Raw genomic sequence first — 21,752 nt, 5'->3', positions numbered from 1 at the left:
GGTTTGTATTTTAACATTGTTTATCTGACAATGTCTGTGTTGCCACCTCATGTTTGTATTGTCTCAGAATTATCACATCTGTTTATTTTGTAGAATGAAGTGTTATACGCACCCGTTCTGACTACAATTGGAAAATGTAGAGCAAACTTTAAACATTGAAACCAAGAATATTGCAAGTGTTCACATAGCTCACAAACACTTTTGTATAAGAAAATGTAAAAGTATATTAAACTTATTTCTAAATGCTTTAAGTTAATCTTTGTTCACTGGTTAAATTTTCACCAACTGAGTGCATCTTAATGTCCTGAAAAAATCACATGGGCTAAAGATTTCTTTGTAGTTAGAAAGCTTTAACTGACTAATCAAAAAGTTTTATTGGGGGATTAGATTTGGTTTCACTGCATTGTCCATGTATTATGTATGGAGTGGATGTATTCAGCAGTAAGTCACCTACACAGTGACAATGTCTCTATTTCACGCAGGGCACTAGTTATCTTTAGACCAGCTTATAATTAACTCCAGGCTATCTATCACCCAGTCCCAAGAGAATTAAAAAGTTGTCCAAACTGGTCCTTATTGCCTCAGGTGTGGAATTAAGCATTTTTCTTGCCTCCATTTGGATAAATGTTTTTAAGTTTGTAAATGCATTGTTTTAGATAAGATAACTTAATTTCTGAGAGTACATTTCAGTCTACAAATAGACTCAAGTCTTCAAATAGACACCAGGCTGAAGAACATAACCCACAATTTAACTAATCATTTTCACACATTTCAGTCTCACTTCTTATCTTAAGAACACTATCTTATACTTTTTTAATAGTGTATTTAGTGTTTGAATTACCAGAGAATAAATATTCTTGTATATATTTAAAGTTAATTCATGTAAATACATTAATTATTAAAGGGTGATTGCAATGTTTTCGTGGTCATCCTCGGATCATGTGGTTTCTTGATAATCTTGGAAGGATCCTTGACCTTGAGGTGGGTTTCGTCCATGATACTGGAGGTTGTTGCAGGACATGTCTACTTGTACTGTACTGTATGTGTGTAGTGGTCTTGTTGTGTGGAGTTTATATGTCTGTAAGTGCCTACATGCTGTGAAACTGTGCTTTTGATGGTACAAATGGGATGTTTCTTTTTACTTATGTCATGGTTAGATATAAAGTTGCACAGTTATTAGAGCTGTGATGTAGATGCACAATTTTCAAGGATGATTAGCATGATACCAAAAAAGCAAAAATTTTATATACCCAGAATTTCATTTGTGCGATGTTTAGTATATTGAATAATTTTTTATACAATGTTTATAATATTATGTTTAACAAGACAACACAGGCTCATCTATATACAGTTGAGCACTGTTGTCTTGATATTCATGGGACTAAGAACAAATCTCGAGTTATCCAAACTTCAAGACATCCGACCAGGGCATATCATCACATATCACTATGAAAGAAAACAAAACACTTCTCAGTATGTTTTGATTCGAAACTATGATCTGTTATCGGTAGTGTTTAGTCGTAACAGTGAGTACTTCCTAATTAATTCTTTCCAAATTAATCCTAATTAAATAAGGAACAAGTGACACCTTCAACTCAATTAGCTCTAATTAGTTTACACTACCGCATCCCTTTGATTCATGCCGCAACGTGTGTAAACGTGTGGAAACAACCTCAGTTCAGAGGGATACTTGCCCATGAAAAGGAGGTGAATATCTTGTTTCTTTGCAAATATCGGTTAAAAGGGTAATTTTGCTTGTTGGGACCATGATGTTATGTCGAGATATCCGAAATATCGAGACATCTGTATCGAGTTAAAAGAGCTTGATTAATGATAAATTATGAATGATTTTGCCGGGACCGAGATGTTATATCGAGACAACTGAGATATTGAGTTATCAGAGTTCGACACAACGGTGCTCGACTGTAATTGTAATATAATTTGATATTTGTCAATGGGATGAATCTGACATCATTCATGAAATACATTTATGTAGATTGAAATACGTCAGAGCTTGAGTCAGTGAACAGATTTAGACAATAACTAAGTGATGGGGAATGACAGATTATCTTTCCTGAGTTATATTAATTATGTAATTCTTGAGCAGACATTTGTGGGTAAAACAGTGAATGAACTGAAAAGATGAATGAAGTAGTTCCGGGCATATTGTTTTTAACCAATGAAATCATATATTTTCTGAAACAGCCAATCAACGTTCACCAAGAAGTGTAATCTTCTTAAGGACTTACAGGAAAAATCCTACCCTGTGTCCTTTTCCCATAAGGGTAATAGATGTCTATATCAACTGGTATTGTGATATAAACAGTCTTATCTTTTATGTTGAATCATGACTTACAATACTATGCATGGTTAAGTTTTGTGTTAATTTTGAGGCTCAGATAGAAATTTTGAAAAGGTAAGTCGGTCAATAATGTTCAGTGAGGATATCCAAGTATTTCATGAATTATGTGACTATTGTTCCAACGGACAGTTGTGTTGTTATGACAGTCTATGTTAATGTATGGGAGTCACCATCACCTCCACGTTAGAATTGGTCTTCAGCAACACATGCTTGTTATAAGAGATGACTTACGGGACTGGGGGCTCTTGGTTACTCTTGATGTTGACTCCTGCCATATAGTTAAAATATTGCTGTGTGGGGCCGTAAACAACAAACAAACAATCTGGTTAGGGCTGTAATCACTCTGTGGAATGGACTGGACAACAAGAGCTGCAGTATTCAGGGTGGTGGATATCATCTGCTGTGTCATTAATGGAACTAGAGTGGTCAGGAGCAGTAAGAAGTTGGATGTGAAGATTGATTATTGTATTTATATAGTGCACATATCCACGCAACTAGTGCATGCTCAAGGCACTGGTATTTTTTCCCCCTCGATCGTTTGATGTCAATCTCAATGGCACATCATATTGTCAGTCTCAACTCCTTAGGGAGTATACAACTCTTGCAGCCACTAGGCGCACTGAGTTGACAAGCGTATTATGCACAGCAACAACCACAATGTTTAAGGTTTAGCTGTCCTGTATGCAGGGGAGACAACCTCCTGATCAGAACTGATTGACAACATGCACAGAAACAACCACAATGTTTATGGTTTAGCTGTCCCATACACAGGGGGGAGACAACTTCCTGATCACAACTGATTGACAGCATGGCTGTCCTCATGTGGCTTGCTTCTTAGAAATGCCTCCAGTTGTTAATGTTCTTACAGAGGAACTGAGAGGAGTCCTTGAAATGTTTCGAGTTCGATTTCCCACATGGATAGAATGTCTGAAGTCCAATGTCTTGTGTCCCCTGCAGCGATATTGCTGGAATAATTCTGAACTGCAATAAACAGTAGTGTTTTCTTTATTTAAGCTAAACAGTTTTCGTTTGCACATATTGCCATGATTTTATTCTTATTCCATTTATGATGTTTGCTTTAGTTGTTTTAAGCAGTAGAACCCTTGAGGTGCCCCATAACATTCACCCATACTCACTGGTCTGATTACTGGTTATAGGTCTATGATCCAGGCACTTTAAGCTTATATCTAGACTAACACTTACTGAGTAGTCTCTGAAGAAATAATTTGGATAGAAACAAATAATTCCTTTTGCCGGGGGAAATTGAAAAGGAGCATCAGTGAGATGGGAGATTCAGAACCTGAACAGGGCTTTTAGCCCATTTAGGGCTTTAGCATTACAGAAAGGGTTGGGCGGAAGGGAAACTAATGAGACGGACTAAGTTATCTTCCACATCTGTTCAACTTGGTGTAATTCTGTTTCAACATGCTGTGTATGCATCTCCAACACTTTGAGACCCATGAAGGTCTGGCTTGGAATTGATCTTCAACAACCCATGCTTGTCATAAGAGGCGACTTACAGGATTGGGTGGTCAGGCTCACTGACTGGGTTGACACATGTCATCGTATCCCAACTGTGTAGATTGATGTTCATGCTGACGATCCCTGGATTGCCTGTCCAAATCCGATTATTTACAGACAGCCGGCATATAGTTGGAATATTGCAGAGTGCGGCATAAAACTAAACTCGCTCACTCACTCACTGCAACACTTTGATGAGGTCTGAGAAACTACATAATGTGAAGAGCCTTGCCTTTTGGTGTGGGATCATCACTGTGCTAGTCCTGAAAAAGTCAACCTGTTTTTACTTGGGGAAGAATCTTGATAATACTTGTAGAATTTTCAAAACAGCTTTTTTTTATTTTGGGCTGTGTAATTATTAGTGTCTGCTTTTCTTTTCCAGAAGAATCAACCCATTTGACCAGTCATCAGTGGATGTGTTAGACTCTCCAGTGGACAATGCAGCTTTCTCTCAATCCTTCACTGTCCGTTTTCTTGGATCAATGGAAGTAAAGTCAGACAGAGGTAATATCCGCCTGAGAGACGGCACAGAAAGATGGTTTTAGAGTAATGAGTGCTGATAAAACCTGGAGTACTCTCCTCTCTAAATGGGGGCGGTGGGGTAGCCTAGTGGTTAAAGCGTTCGCTTGTCACGCTGAAGACCCTGGTTCGATTCCCCACATGGGTACAATATGTGAAGCCCATTTCTGGTGTCCCCCGCCGTGATATTGCTGGAATATTGCTCAAAGCCACGTAAAACTAAACTCAATCACTCACTCCTCTGTAAATGAATGGTTTCCAGCATGAGCCTTGGCCCAATAGTGAAGACTGATTCTCATGATATCGTTCACTAGATTCTCAGTCAGACCCTGACTCGATTATTTACAGACTGCCGAAGTAAAGCTGGCATATTGCTTAGTGGCATTAAACAACCAAAACAATGACACCTTAAATTTGCAGAATACATTCATAATCCTTATTTCTGAGTTAAGAGTTTACGTTATCAGTGATTTTGTGTCGTCTCCTTTGCTTGCAAGCAATTTTTTGCATTTGTGTCTCTATAAACTGAAGTTTATTGGTGCAAGCACTCTAATGGGCTACTGTTGGATGATAGATAATAAAGAATAGGGGTGGCATAAATGGTTAAACTATAAAACCAATGAGACAAGCTGATGCTGTTTACATGGCACCATAAAGTGAATATGGTGCCATGTGAACATTGGACAAAGTAATAATCTGATTTGTCGTTTGGACATTTTCTTTCCACCTACTTGTGGTGTTACCACTAAGTGTGTTCCCATTTAAGGCCCATAATGTTGAATCAACAACAGCACGTGTTCAAAGCTCCCACACTTTACTTGCCAGAACATTCTGTCTGCCCATGTGCAGATACATTTCCGCTGGTATTTTCATAGCCGGAGAATACAACATAAACCGGGCCATACCAGACTATAAGCAGAAACACTACATCCCTCCTTTTTTTCAAGAAATGAGGGGCGGTGGTGTAGCCTAGTGGATATATCATTTGCTTGTCACACCAAAGACTCGGGTTCGATTCCCCCACATGGGTACAATATGTGAAGCCCAATTTTGATGTCCCCCCCTGTGATATTGCTGGAATATTGCTAAAAGCTGCATAAAACCATACTCGTGCCTAAATATCGGTATATCCCTCGCTCTCGCTCGGGAAATACCAACATTTAGGCATTTGTGTCGTAAACATAGTATGACATGGGTACTCGTATAATATCCTATATGTCTACCCATGTGCAGATACATTTCCGCTGCTATTTTAATAGCCGGAGAATACAACATAAACCGAGCCATACCGGACAATAAGCAGAAACACTACACTACTGACTACAGTTTTAGACAATATGTCGGACAAACGTTGTCTTGAAAAGAGGAACAAAACTCCTGCCTGTGTCTGAGACACTCCAGCCTGTTTTATGTATTATCATCATGTCTTGTTGCCAGGGGAACAGCTGGTTCATGGTACCATGAGGCAGATATTGGCAGCCCGGGGCAATACACAACGTCTTCAAGATGACAGAATCCAGGCTGCTTGTTACAAACGAGTGCATGAGGTAGAGTAGCCATTTTGTTTCTGCAGAAATTAGATTCCTGCTTCAGCTGTTTGAAAGGGTGATAATACTGAGTGTATCTGAAGTTTGTTAATCATCATCTCCTTTTAAAGTTTCGTTACCATAGCAACTGTTTAGGAGAGAATGTTATCCTGAAAAAACTTGATCTTGCATGTACAGACTGTTCAGACTGTTTGATAATGTGTTTCAGATTAATTGATCCCTCCAACAACACAATTCGGGTGGAGTTTGCTCTCCCAGACATATCATTCTGGTCTGTCCATCAAGATAATCCCAGGTAAACAGCTCCTTCTAGTCCTGGGCTAAGGCTCTCACGTGAAGATCTGGGTTAGAATTGGTCTTCAGTAACCCTGATTTGTGTGTGGCGTGAAACAACACTCAACACTTGTGATGAGCCAACAAATGTGAATGAAGGCCATAATGTGTGAGCTGGAAGGTACCATGTCTTCATTCAACTGGGGGTGGTGGTGTAGCCTAGTGGTTAAAGCGTTCGCTCGTCACGCCGAAAATTTGGGTTCGTTTTCTCACATGGGTACAATATGTGAAGCCCATTTCTGGTGTCCCCTGCTTTGATATTGCTCGATTATTGCTAAAAGAGGGGTAAAACTGCACTCACTCACTCACTCATACAATTGTTGATAGGTTGGACTGGCAGTAATGTACCTATGAGTTGCTGTATTATTGATAAGTTTGCATAATACAACTCTGATTCACTTCTGGTTGTGACATTTTGTTGTGAGTACCACGTGATTCATGTTTTGCAGGTTGTTTGGGTTTATCACGCGGAATCGATCTGAAGGCGGAGGTGTGACGTTTGCCTGTCACGTGTTCGAAAGCAACAACTCTGCAGAAGAGGTATTTTGTGCTAGCTAGGGAACAGTCAAACATTTGATGTTGAAACGCATGTGTAACTTTTGAGATTCCCAATTACAGAAATGTGAAAATGATGACATGATTTTTTGTCAAGCAAACCCTACTTGCCTATTAGTAGGTTGGTAGCCTAATGGTTAAAGCATTTGCCCATCACCCTGAAGACCCGGGTTCGATTGCCTTCATGGGTACAATGTGTGAACATTCCTGGTTGTACCCCCATAATATTTTTGCAAAATTGTAAGAGGGGTGTAAAACCATACTTAATCACTCACTCACCTTCTTGCCTGTTACAAACAAGCTTTTCAGGTATAAATTGTAAGGGGTGGTTTTGTCAGATAGTTGACTGTTAAGTTCCTTTGCCCCACTTTTACGAAAATTAGATGACGTCCACATATATTTGTGTAACTAAAACTAAACTTCAGGTTTTGCACCATTATGATGATGTCCTGCTATTGTTTTTTGTTGTAAACCTGGATTCACTGGTCACTCTGATGTATATTTTACACCAGTGAAACAGATGCAACTTTTTTGCAAAACTTGTGTAGGAATTATGAGCCATAACATTGTTTACGTTGGACAAATCACTCTTATCTCTTAATTCCAGAAGCAGAATCAGCCGATGCTCATGATTTTTCCATTACATACCTGTAGACAAAAATAAAAAGATTTAATCCCTGTGTATGTTTTCAGTTCGTATAAGCCCATTCAAGCCATGTCATAAGCTGATTATCAGTGTATGAAATAAGCCAAAAACCCAGCCAGACATATGGGCTGGTAACTTCAAAAACTTAGCAGCCCAGAAGAGATTTAACCAGTCCTGAAGAAATCCTAAATAGGCAGTGCCAGTGGACACGTTATCTGAATATTTTATTTCACCCGTCCATCGGGCTGGCTAGCTGTAAAATATTAGACCGCCCGTCAGAAATCTGACGGTCGGACAGGCCATATTTCATACACTGTGATTATACATGAATATACAACAATCATAAAGCAAGCAAGTGACTTGCTTGACATCGACATTAGAATCTATGTCGAAACGTCCCCTCTACACAGTAAAGAAGTTGTATATCCATAAAAACTGTCCTCATTCTTCATCTCCTCAACTTCTAGAATGCCAATAAATCATGGAGATCACCGTGTGGACTGTATATTAAAACGTAATTCCAATGACAGTTGATTTTAAATAATAAATTATGATTTAATTTTTATGTTTTTTTTGTTATGTTGCTTATTTCTGTTTAAGGTGAGTGGTTTGTATTGGTTAATCAATCCATCTCACGCACACAATACATGACAATACAATATACTTACTGGGTTGTGTTTGTTTCAGATATGTCAGGCAATCAGTACGGCAACTAAGATTGCATTCCAAGCTATCATGGTGGGTGTCTTCTATATTAAATCTATGTTATTAAACATATTAACACTGTCTTGTATATGGGCTGGAGGCCATTGTACAAAAACCTCTTTGACTTGACTTGACATCCACAAACACAGACCAATGCCCAGACATACATACAGACATACAGACATACAGACGCTCATAGACAGACATTCAGACACAGACATACATACAGACAAACACACAAACACACATACTCAGACATACATACAAACACACAGACACGCAGACATACATACAGACACACAGACATATATATAGACATACAGACACTCACAGACATACAGACACTCACAGACATACATACAGACACTCACAGACATACATACAGACACTCATAGACATACATACAGACACTCATAGATATACATACAGGCATAGACACTATCATACAGACATTCACATACAGACATACAAACACAGACACTCAGACATACATACAGACAAACACAAACACACATACTCAGACATACATACAAACACACAGACACGCAGACACACAGACATATATACAGACACTCACAGACATACAGACACTCACAGACATACAGACACTACATACAGACATACATACATACAGACACTCACAGACATACATATAGACACTCATAGACATACATACAGGCATAGACACTATCATACAGACATTCACATACAGACATACAAACACAGACACTCAGACATACATACAGACATACAGACACTCACAGACAAACACATACATACAGACACTCACAAACATACCTCACAGACATACATACAGACACTCACACACAGACATACATACAGACATACATAGACATACAGACACATACACATACATACAGGCATACAGACACTCACATACAGACATTCACATACAGACAAACACACAGACAGACACTCACATACATACATACAAACACACACTCACAGACATACATACAGACACACACAAACATATACAGACATACAGACACTCACATACATACATACAGACACTCACAGACATACATAGACACTCACAGACATATACAGACTTACACACTCACATACATACATACAGACACTCACATACATACAGACACTCACAGACATACATACAAACAGACATACAGACACTCACATACAGACACTCACAGACATACATACAGACAAACAAACACAGACATGCAGACACTCAGACATACATACAGACACTCACAGACATACATACAGACACAGACAAACAAACATACAGACACTCACAGACAAACACACATACATACTAGATACTGTAGTTTCTGTTTCATAATATACTTGGTTTACATACATACAGACACTCACAGACATACATACAGACACTCACAGACATACATACAGACAAACACACAGACATACAGACACTCACAGACAAACAAACAGACATACACGATCACAGACAAACACAGACATGCAGACACTACATACAGACATACAGACACTCACAGACAGACAAACAAACATACATACATACATACAGACACTCACAAACATACATACAGACACTCATAGACATACATACAGGCATACAGGCATACAGACACTCACAGACACAGACAAACAAACATACATACAGACACTCACAGACAAACATACAGACACTCATAGACATACATACAGGCATACAGACACTCACAGACATTCACATACAGACATACAGACAAACACACAGACAGATACTCACATACATACATACATACATACAGACACTCACAGACAAACACACAGACATACATACAGACACTCACAGGCATACATACAGACACACAGACATATACATACACACTCACAGACATACATACAGACATATATACAGACATACACACTCACATACATACATACAGACACTCACATACATACAGACAAACACACAGACATACAGACAATCACATACAGACACTCACAGACATACATACATACAGACAAACAAACACAGACATGCAGACACTCAGACATACATACAGACACTCACAAACAGACATACATACAGACACAGACAAACAAACATACAGACACTCACAAACACACATACATACTAGATACTGTAGTTTCTGTTTCATAATATACTTTGTTTTACATACATACAGACACTCACAGACATACATACAGACATACATACAGACACTCACAGACATACATACAGACAAACACACAGACATACAGACACTCACAGACAAACAAACAGACACACACTCAGACAAACACAGACATGCAGACACTCAGACATACATACAGACATACAGACACTCACAGACATACATACAGACACAGACAAACAAACATACAGACACTCACAGACAAACACACATACATACTAGATACTGTAGTTTCTGTTTCATAATATACTTTGTTTTACATACATACAGACACTCACAGGCATACATACAGACATACATACAGACACTCACAGACATACATACAAACACACAGACATACAGACACTCACAGACAAACAGACATACACACTCAAACACAGACATGCAGACACTCAGACATACATACAGACACAGACAAACAAACATACAGACACTCACAGAGAAACACACATACATACTAGATACTGTAGTTTCTGTTTCATAATATACTTTGTTTCAAATGTTTAAACTCACTAGTGTAAATAATGGCCTCTTACTTCAGGCAACTGTTCTCAACTAGATATTCCATACTGTTTAAAGGTGCTGTTTACACATGAACTGATGTACTGTAAAACAAATTCATAACGTTGAAAAGATTATTGTCATGAGTTCAATAAATGATCAAAATCAGTGAAAATTGGCGAATTCTTAACAAAACTTAACACCAGAATGCAGCCGTTCACATGCATGATATTTGCACTTGCTTTTCAGCAATTTGATGCATGATCCTTGTGCAATTCATCTGCATGGTTGCAGTTGATTCCCCACGTTAGTGGAGAAATTAATCTTCGATGTAACCATATATATACATACATAACATATAGTGAGTGTTTTAAGTGAGTCTAAACTTTTTGAAACGAAGTATATTATTTAATGCAAACTTCCAGCTGACAAGAGTTTTAACTGATGGTGTGTTTGTGATTTTCAGGAGAAGAGGAGTGGCAAGAAGCCCTCCGTTAGCAAGGAAGTAGACAAGGATAAGGAAAAGGTGAGTCACGTGACTCACGTCACACTTGTGTGTTTGTAACTCACGTGTGTCTACTTGTAGATGTGTTTACAGTAATACATCACACTCGTAACTAGCAATGTCGTACAGAGAGTCACAACGCAAAGCCATTTAGCATTCTGGAACAAGGGGCGTGGAACTTTACAATATGCCTACCATGACATATTGTACTGAAAATGATACTGATGTACTTGTTTTCCTGCAAGGTGGAAATTATTGTGCATTTTTTACATATCATACACACACTTAAAATTTTTGCGTGAGCAAGTTGTCACTTCATAAATGATAAGAAACATTCTACATCACGACTCTGCTGAACAATGGTGGTAGTGCTTTGAATTCTCAAAGTGAAAAAATATCCATGGCTTAGTGATACGTGGTCTCTGATTGGTTGTGTTGTTAAATCACACAGTTTATCGATCCATCTTTTCTTCTGGACTTAAAACACCACAGTCTCTTACAAAATAGTTAGGTAGAGTCACCTGATGAATTTTATGAATGTGTGTAGCTTCGATCTCATGTTTCTCTTGTACAAGACAACAAAACCAATCAAACATTAATCTTTTTAATGGACAATTGAGATTTCTCTATTCCTCTGATTACTCTGAAGCTTAGTTTAGGGTTGACATGTTTATCTTTGTTAGTCCCTGGTTCAAGATATGTATTTTTCTCTGTCAAAGGAGAAGCCAAACTGTTCTTATATTTTTCCTCTAATTCTGTCGTTAGTCCTAAGATGGAGTAGAATTATCACTAGATTTGCCATGCTATCAGATAGCTTTCAAGCTGTGAATTGTGTCCTCGCTGATGATGCAGCTGGCTAGTTGCACTTAGTGTCTCTCTCAATTATTGAAGACTCTTTTTATTTAAAACTTTGTTCTTTCTATATTTTTCATATTTTCTGTTTCCATCACTATGGTACTTTTATCTTTTTCTAGCTTGATGAGACTGAGGTGATAATGTTTTTCTTTTCATCAGGGATGGGATTTAAAAACAACAAAAAACATGTTATATTTGGGATTGCACATCCAAGTAAAGTATAAATTCTAGTACAGGGGTATGTTTTGGGTTGAATACTATCTCTTATTTGACCACACTCTCAGAGTAAAGCACCTGATGGCCACAAAGTATGTTATGTAGACTACCAGTTGCCACACTTCCATTTTGTGGAAGCCCCGGTGGCTGAGTGGGTTAGATTGCAGACTTTGTGTACTGGTGATAAGATGCCTCACTGTGGGAGTGTGGGTTTGAATCTCTTTTGGGACTCAACCCCAAAAGGTAATAGAATCTTCCCTTTACTAAGGAAGCGAAATCCCAATGTAATATATGTTTCATTTGACCACTTTCTAAATAATTCAAATGTTTTAAAAGCTTTTAAGAACGCGATAATCCCATCTCTGTTAAGAATCTAGTTTAACTCTCAATAGAGGGTTTTCCAGTGGTTGTTTTGTGTATCTTATACCATCCACTCCGCTTACATGATAGTGGTGTGGGGCTATGTACAATACACCCCTTCTAATGGTATCACCCGATGATACCTCGACTTTCAATTATAACTCTGTGATGTGGGTCATACCATGTCGTATGTAGGGGTCACTGGATGGATATCACTGACTTTCACTTCCTATTTCCAGAGTGATATTGAGTGATACCATGGAGACGCACTGGATCAGTGGTACTTTGCTTGCACACCTTTTACAGGAAATATTCTACATATACCTGTCTCTAACAATCGTCTCCCTCACCTTATTAACTGGTGTTGTTCCCTTTCCTCTATAATAGTCTCTTATCTTTAACTTTCGTTCACATTATTTCTGGGTTTTTTACGTTTTTGAATAGCATGTGGAACAATGAATGTTGGGGATCAGGCTAACTATTCTCGAAACTTCGTAAGCCCTACGAACTTCTTAAGCCCATTCTTAACACATTGGCTACGATCAAAGTTAAGAATTCTTAGGGCTACGAACGTTTCGAGAATAAGGGCCCAGGTGAATATGATATGTATCATGAATTAAGGGTAATGAATATGAATATCTATTCATGAATACAATATCAGCTTTTTAAGTTTTTATTTATTATACCCAGCGACACTGCAGCTCATAAATTAAATAAATAAATTTTACTGTTGACAATGTTAATTTATTATGGCAATATCACGACTAACCACTTACCTTAATGTTTTGGTGAACCGAAAGGACCTTGGTGACATAACTCAAGTGTTGTTACTGCATGGCTTGTATTTGTTCATTTTGCATATCTTGCTTTGGTAAATAACATATGATTTCAAGTAAAAAACACCCTTTCTTTAAAAACTCATGATTATTTGATGCTAATGACCAGGAATAACGAATTGATTCTCTGAATGCACGGGTGAATCATCACCCCTAATACATATATTTTGGATATTTATTAGTCCTTTTGCGATTCACTTGCGTATATGATAAAAGATTCTGTTTCCCCTCATGAATTCAATTCATTATTCATGGACACTAGAATCAATTATTTATGAATATTTTGTATTTTTTACCTGTTTTTCTAAGTGAGGTTTGCAAAATGGAAGGTACCCAAGCGATACTGTAACTTAACTTGTGTCATTTTGCCAAGGCCTCTTACAATAGTAAGGCCATAAGGTGATTCAGTAAGGCCATAAGGTGATTCAGTAAGGCCAAATGCTGCGTTGTTCACAATGTATATCTTTTTTGCTTTGCCAAAATGTTTCAACCTAAGCAATTACTAGACATGTTTGTTATTTTAATTCCTTGATATTAACCCTAAAGTATTCATGAAAAATATTTGTATTTCTTACTATAAATTCATAAACATATCATATTAGCCTCATAGTTTATTCACTGCAAGTTAATATATTTATTACAGTGAAGACAGAGTGCACAGTTTAGCATTTTTTTTTTTTTAAATATCCCAGAACATACGATCCATGTTTTGTTCATTCAGTGTACGTGAGATCTTGTAGTCAGATAACTGACTGGTGTTATGTCTGAGATGATGGTGTTGGTACGTAGTGAGACATGTACTCGCTGTAGCTGATGTACCCGGTAGGTGATGTAGCATGTGCTGCTGGTGCTGTAGATGCTGTGTATGTAACAGTCTCACTATAGAACTCCCCCTTGAAGATCTGGGCCTAGATTTTCGAAGCTCTCTTAGAGCTAAGATAGTCGTAAGTGCCATACATTAACATTAACTTACGACTATCTTAGCGCTAGGAGAGCTTCGAAAATCTAGGACCTGGAGTAAAGTATGTTTTCAGCAACCCATGATTGTCATGACTAACAAGGATTGGGTGGTCAGACTTCTTTCTCCATAGCCTAGGGTGATGTTCATGATGTGAATTGCTGGATTGTGATTCACAGGGTGATGTTCATGATGTGAATTGCTGGATTGTGATTCACAGGGTGATGTTCATGATGTGAATTGCTGGATTGTGATTCACAGGGTGATGTTCATGATGTGAATTGCTGGATTGTGACAGGGTGATGTTCAGGGTGATGTGATGTGAATTGCTGGATTGTGATTCACAGGGTGGTGTTCATGATGTGAATTGCTGGATTGTGATTCACAGGGTGATGTTCATGATGTGAATTGCTGGATTGTGATTCACAGGGTGATGTTCATGATGTGAATTGCTGGATTGTGAATCACAGGGTGGTGTTCATGATGTGAATTGCTGGATTGTGATTCACAGGTTGATACTGGATTGTGATTTGTGATGGGAATTGCTGGATTGTGATTCACAGCTTGATGTGAATTGCTGGATTGTGATTCACAGCTTGATGTGATGAATTGCTGGATTGTGATTCACATTCACAGCTTGATGTTTGATGAATTGCTGGATTGTGATTCACAGTGATATGTGATGAATTGCTGAATTGTGATTCACAGGTTGATACTTGTGATGCTGGAATTGCTGGATTGTGATTCACAGGTTGATGCTTGTGATGGGAATTGCTGGATTGTGATTCATAGCTTGATACTTGTGATATGAATTGCTGGATTGTGATTCAGAGCTTGATACTTGTGATATGAATTGCTGGATTGTGATTCACAGGTTGATGGTTCTGATTTAAATCACAGTTGTTTACAGACCACTGTCACAGAGGTGGGTGGTGTTCAACAACACACAAAACTTGGTGGGGACTTTCTAACCTCAACAACTTCAGAATAGGCTTCATTGGGGAATATATTTTGAGTACAATTGCCTTTTTTTGACCACCAAAGTACCTCCCCTCACATACAATACCTCTACAAGGCTTTATTACATGGCAGGGCTGCATGACCTAGTCGGTGTGTTACCGATAACAACTCCAGATTACATACCACAGTAAACACTCAGTCTACTTACTGTAAAGCATTGTTTGGAAGCGTGCATGGATGTTATCGTGACAATGGACATTACCGTACTGTTAAAGGAAGAAAGGTGAGGGTCTGCCATCATTCAAGCAATATAGCCAACATCCCCAAGTACTCAGGATGTCCTTCTCTGTCAACAATATAATATTAAACTTGAGAAACCTAACACCATCGAAACACTCATTCCAGTCCAGTTACAGTTATTTTGAGATAAACAAGAGTCATTTTATTGTTTATTTAAATTTGGAACAGATATTTCATTGACATGATACCAAGATCATCCTGCTGTTTCTCTAACTACAAACAACACTTTTGCTTAATACAGAAGTGGATGTTAGAAGCAGATCCATCTCATTGTACAGAATTTCAAACATCGCAGTCATTTTCTTAAATTTACCTCAACTTTGTTTTGACATGTGCCTTAACTGTTTCGCCTTGTCTAGTGTTACTTGATTCACTGAATTAGATGGTTAATTTATTGTTGACCCCTGGTACCTCTGAAGATCCGGTTTAGAACTGGTCATCAGAGGCGACTATCGGTTTAGAATTGGTCGTAAGAGGCGACTATTGGGATCGGGTGGTCAGGCTCACTGATTTGGTTGACACATGTCATCGTATCCCTATTGCGTAGATTGATGCTCATGCTGATGATCCCTTGATTGTCTATTCCAGACCTGATTATTTACAGACCACCGCCATATAGCTGAGTGCGGCATAAAACTAAACTCACTCACTCACTGTGAACCCCTGGATTATGAATAATACTTACATGCATGAATAATTAAATTAATTTTCCTTTTTTCTTTTTAATGTCTTGTTTTCTTGATCATATGGGAGCCATATGTTGTGAGTGAGTCAGTGAGTTTACACTGATTTTAGCAATATTCCAGCAATATCATGGCTGGAGACACCAGAAATGGGCTTCACAATTTGTACCCATGTGATGAATCAAAATCAGGTCTTGCCCATATATCTTTTATCCTTCAAGGTGTGTTCACTGTGATTAAGGGGCGGTTGGGTAGCCTAGTGGTTAAAGCGTTCGCTCGTCACGCCGAAGACCCGGGTTCGAATCCCCACATGGGTACATTGTGTGAAACCGATTTCTGGTGTCCCCCGCCGTGATATTGCTGGAATATTGCTAAAAGCGGCGTAAAACCAAACTCACTCACTCACTCACTGTGATTAATGAAGACTGTCCAACTGTACATAAATGTGATGGACAAAGGCTTTGTAAGAAATGTCACAATGGGGAACACCATAAATGAGCTTCACACACGGAAATCAAACTCATTTGTTTGTTGTGACTAGTGAACGCTTCAACCATTAGACTACCTCTGGAACACCCTGTACTGGTAATCGAACCCTAAGTGGAACCTGTCCAGGAAGGTTGTGATGAATATGGTCACGCACCCTTCTTTTGTCAAACACCTTGTTACCTGCACCCTTCAATGTAACTTTTACCTTTGGTATTACGTACACCCCATTTTTTAGAATCGAGGATATATCTGTGGAATGTCCCTGGTGCTTGATTGGGATGTTTACAGTATCTTCCTCCACTAACTGCGAATACCTGCGGCTGACTTGCATGTTATAGCGCCTTTTTTTTTGTTCACGCAGCAAATGAAACAAATAGGTTCATAACCCATTGACGTCAAGTAAACAATGAAACTGTAGGTAATCAATTCCTATTAAGAGATCTACTTTGTGATTCTGTCCAATAACTGGGAAACTGATGGTCTGCAAATGAGGTGTGTTTTTCAACACGTCACACCCGGAAACTCATCTGGCGCGTTTGGGCGTGAATGACATTTTTGTGAAAAATTCCATCGTTTGATAGTCAACATTTCAAGTAGATATCCACATGGTTGGGTATATGTTGTGCGAGAAATAAACGCTGTTTGTGTGATGATAAGGCCTAAAAAAATATGTTGTGGTTCCGATTACCCAGCCAACACTTGAATTCTTGTGCCTACCCTATTCTTTTTCAGCAAAATGAATAAAGTATGCTTTCAGATACCATTGTTTTTTCCTGGCACCGACAGACATTGGTCATTCTGATAGAGAAAGTCGATATGATGGCCACAAGTTTGATTGAATAAACACATACACATAGATAAAAGTGTTATTAGTTTGTACTTTACTTCTAAACAAATATGAAAAAAACACCTACCTACCTACCCTAATTTTTTAAGAGGTGTAATCGGAACACAACATATGTTTTATTTGGCCTAATGATAATTGGTTAGAACACTTACTGGTTTCTTCTTGCTGGAACCTCAGGAGTCGTTAAACAGGGAGAGCTGTCTGTGTATTCTTGGGTTATGGAGGAAGGAAGTGTGATCAAACCCATGGAGTACCAACTATACCCTAATTGGTGTTGGTGTATATTCATGAAAATATCCATGTTATAGTCCTAATACAGATATCCACCTCCGCCTGGTCGGGAAATATATACCATACATAGTGTTTATTTACTGGTGATTAACTTGATCATATGGAATAATAGTAATAGTCCTCAGGATACTTTTTCTTTAATTTGGTTGCTGTAAATAACGATGAGTTGGTGCACTGCCATTACTTCACACATGGTTTTGCTGAATATTATGTAAACCATATTGAATAGAATTTTGAATAACATTAATGAAACAGATTGAAAATGTGAGTCCAGATATACCATGCACACTTTCATAACCTATCAGTGTTATTACATGAATAAATTATGTATTAGATTTTGTATTTCTAGGCATGCTATATCAGATATAACATGCTCAACAATATGATAAAAGCATCAAAGTTCATTATCGCATGTAAAAGGCACCCTCCCCTCTACACAACTGTGTTTTTGGTAAAAAAAATGCTCTATACTGTGGAAAATACGTTTATATTTGTTCAATGAACAAGTGGTATTGCTTTTGGAAGTACAACTCAGTAATTTTCTTGGGGGATGCCTGCATATTTGTGATGGTGTTATTCATTGATAATGTTGCAAAATATTTTTTACCAGTACTGTATTTGGCAAATGTATTACCAGTTTGTTTTGGGGATTATTTAAACACTTTTTCATAAGATGTACTTTCTTTTTCCTTGTTATGATCATATCGGTACACATTGTAAATTGTACCCTGTAGTATTTGAAGAAAGAGTTCATAAGGAAATATTTCTTTGAATTGCCTCTTTAAAGCATGACATGAAATACAAAGCATGGCAAGCTTTGAACATGATAGCTTGTTAGTGAAACCTCTAGAATATTTCTGTATTTCACAGTGTATGCATGAAACTAAAATTTCACACTTCAAATAACCAACCATCAGTATCAATACTGAAACGACTCCATTTTTATACTTGTTCCATTTAGCCATTGCATCAAATAATCATTAAAAAGTATAATATCATATATGATAAAAGTGCTGTTCTCCATGCATCCTGTTTTTGTTAAGACAAATATAATAATATACAGTATAACTGAGTCTGATAACATGATATTTAATTCATACATGTCTAATATTTTATCATCAAGTTTCATTTACGTTTATTACAGCCTCAATGCATTTTAGTTGGTATAAAACATCTGGACATGAGAAATTGGAATATTATGATAAATATTGTAATATGTTAGATATAATGATGTTCATGTATATTAAAGATTTTGTGGACGGATGTTCATGATGGCTTTAAACTTTGTTGTATTTATTGTTGTTGATTGATGATAAGATTAAAATGAGTTTTCTTCTGGCTTTCAGCGTCTACTACTTGAAAACATACAGCGAATGGATGACATTGACTCAAGCCAACCTCCACTCAGTCCAGATGGGAAATTCCTTATTCTGTCCAGCCCTGACCAATCAGAGGTCAGCCAGATGCCATCTGACCCAAACCCACCAGTAGCACAGTCCTGTGGTGATGGAAATGCTGACTTGGAGGGAGCCGAGTCCGAAGCGTAAACAACCATGGGCTATCTTGATTGGCCAATGTATGCAGCCATGTTGTAATCTGATCTAGTTGAACAAGATGATATCATTCTGTGATAGAGATAGCGTTGGATCCTGTCAGTATAACCAATTGACACTATATTCGAAATGAAAAGGCAACACGTTAAGTAACAAATCTTTTCCATTTTCTTTTATGATGTGACATTTAGCTAGATCCTGATTCATTTCGGTTTGGTTGTCAGTGTTAGAAATTAATTGAAATAAGATCTTTAATTCCAATAGCTCCTCCTCGCCTGAAGAAGGTTGCATCCGGTGAGCCAAGTGTAACCTTTGACCGACCAATCTAAACGAACTATGTATGGGTTCTTGAGTCCGTTAGACATAAGTCTTTCTGGTTTGCCTTAATTTCTTCATGTTTGGAAATTTTAGTTTTTATCGAAAGAATAATCAGAGAACACAGATATCCCTTTGACAATCCCTTTTGGAAGTAGATGTTGGGGCATTGAGAAATGATACTGGCTTGGCATTTATTATTATCCCCCGCCGCGCGTTTAGCGCAAAGCGGGGGATATAGTATTAGGCTCCGTCCGTCCGTACGTACGAATTGGAATATCTTAAGAACCGTTAACTGGATTCTTTTCATATTTGGTACCTAGGTTCATCACAGTAAAAAGCTCACCTGGTGTCACCTTCAATGTTCAGGTCTTCAGTTAGTGATGTAGATTAAGTAAGACTCATTATTTCTTGACACGTTTCCATTTTAAAAGACACACTGTATTAAGTCAGTGTTTGTGACACTGGAGAACAAAGCTGACCTGATCAGTTTTCAGTGATGAAAGTAACTAACGAATGGCCAGATCATGTTCACTGGGGCAAGGAAATGACTCTGACCTGTTTGAGAGGCATTCTAGAAGTAATAGGAATGACAAGTCTTATGGATGACCAAATTCTTTATTGTACAACAGAGACGTATTCGGTATAGATACTTATACCATTTTCAAGCATGCTTGGAGGCGGTGGGGTAGCCTAATGGTTAAAGCATTGGCTCGTCACGCTGAAGACCCGGGTTCGAATTCCCACATGGGTACAATGTGTGAAGCTCATTTCTGGTGTCCCCCGCCGTGATGTTGCTGGAGTATTGCTAAAAGCGGCGTAAAACCAAACTCAGTCAGTCAGTCAGTTCAAGCATGCTTGAAAATGGTATAAGTATCTTTACCGAAATGTCGCTGTTGCCCAATAAAGAAGTTGATCCTCCATAAAGACTTGTCATCCCCTATGACTCTGACCTCTAGCTGTTATGGCTGATAAATTGTGACCTGACTTCTAACTCTGTCTTTTATACATTACCAGGTTGTAGTGTTGTTTACCATTCCTCAAATTGTTCTCCTTTCTCTGTAAGAGAAGCATTGTTCTGAAGTTGAATTTACACAGCACTGTCACTGGTACATACTTCTGTCAAGAACACAATTGATATTTTCAGTAACAGTTTTTGGTTTGCTTTACATCAAGGATCCTGTTGGCCTGTGATGACTTGAAAACACTTGACTTGAGAGCTTATGCATCAACCTTGAATTTTCTATGCAGAAAACAGCAAATTAAAGGTGTATTCTCTGTTTACATAGGCAAGGTGAGTGAGTGAGTGAGTTTAGTTTTACGCCACACTCAGCAATATTCCAGCTATATGGCGGCAGTCTGTAAATAATTGAGTCTGGACTTAGACAATCCAGTGATCAACAGCATGAGCATCGATCTGCGCAATTGGGAACCGATGACATGTGTCAACCAAGCCAACCGACATGCATGGGTTACTGAAGGTTCATTCTGACCTGGACCTTCATGGGTACATCGGCAAGGTAATTCATAATGGGAGAAAGTTCGTATTTGATAAATGTAAACAATTCTCTGTGTTATGATAGGTTGTTATAGCAATATTCCACCAACATCAGGGTGGCCTATATGAGAGTAATGTTGTGGCCACACAGGCTGTAGGTTGACAGCATGGTCCATGTCCCTCGACGTCAGGGTCACCCAAAACAAAGAGTCTAACTACACTATCACTCAGTCAAAGAGCATAGCTG

At 38.2% G+C, this 21,752-nt stretch overlaps 1 protein-coding gene across 1 annotated transcript in view; it reads left to right on the top strand.

The window, feature by feature from the left end:
- LOC124258713 (DCC-interacting protein 13-alpha-like) overlaps positions 1-20,727 on the top strand; it is a 66,363-nt gene extending 45,636 nt beyond the window's left edge. Inside the window, 8 exon segments of the mRNA XM_046692788.1 lie at positions 4,266-4,387; positions 5,840-5,886; positions 5,888-5,949; positions 6,158-6,244; positions 6,732-6,822; positions 8,171-8,221; positions 11,306-11,365; positions 19,486-20,727. Of these exon segments, the coding sequence (XP_046548744.1) occupies positions 4,266-4,387; positions 5,840-5,886; positions 5,888-5,949; positions 6,158-6,244; positions 6,732-6,822; positions 8,171-8,221; positions 11,306-11,365; positions 19,486-19,686 (721 nt within the window). The 3' untranslated portion in view covers positions 19,687-20,727.
- Positions 20,728-21,752: the final 1,025 nt, after the last annotated feature.

This window comes from Haliotis rubra, unplaced genomic scaffold (assembly GCF_003918875.1).
Source record: "Haliotis rubra isolate DU_JTF1 unplaced genomic scaffold, ASM391887v1 Scf7, whole genome shotgun sequence".
NCBI classification, from domain to species: domain Eukaryota; kingdom Metazoa; phylum Mollusca; class Gastropoda; order Lepetellida; family Haliotidae; genus Haliotis; species Haliotis rubra.
Note: the sequence above shows the minus strand (reverse complement) of the source record. Positions and strands in the feature narration are given on the sequence as shown.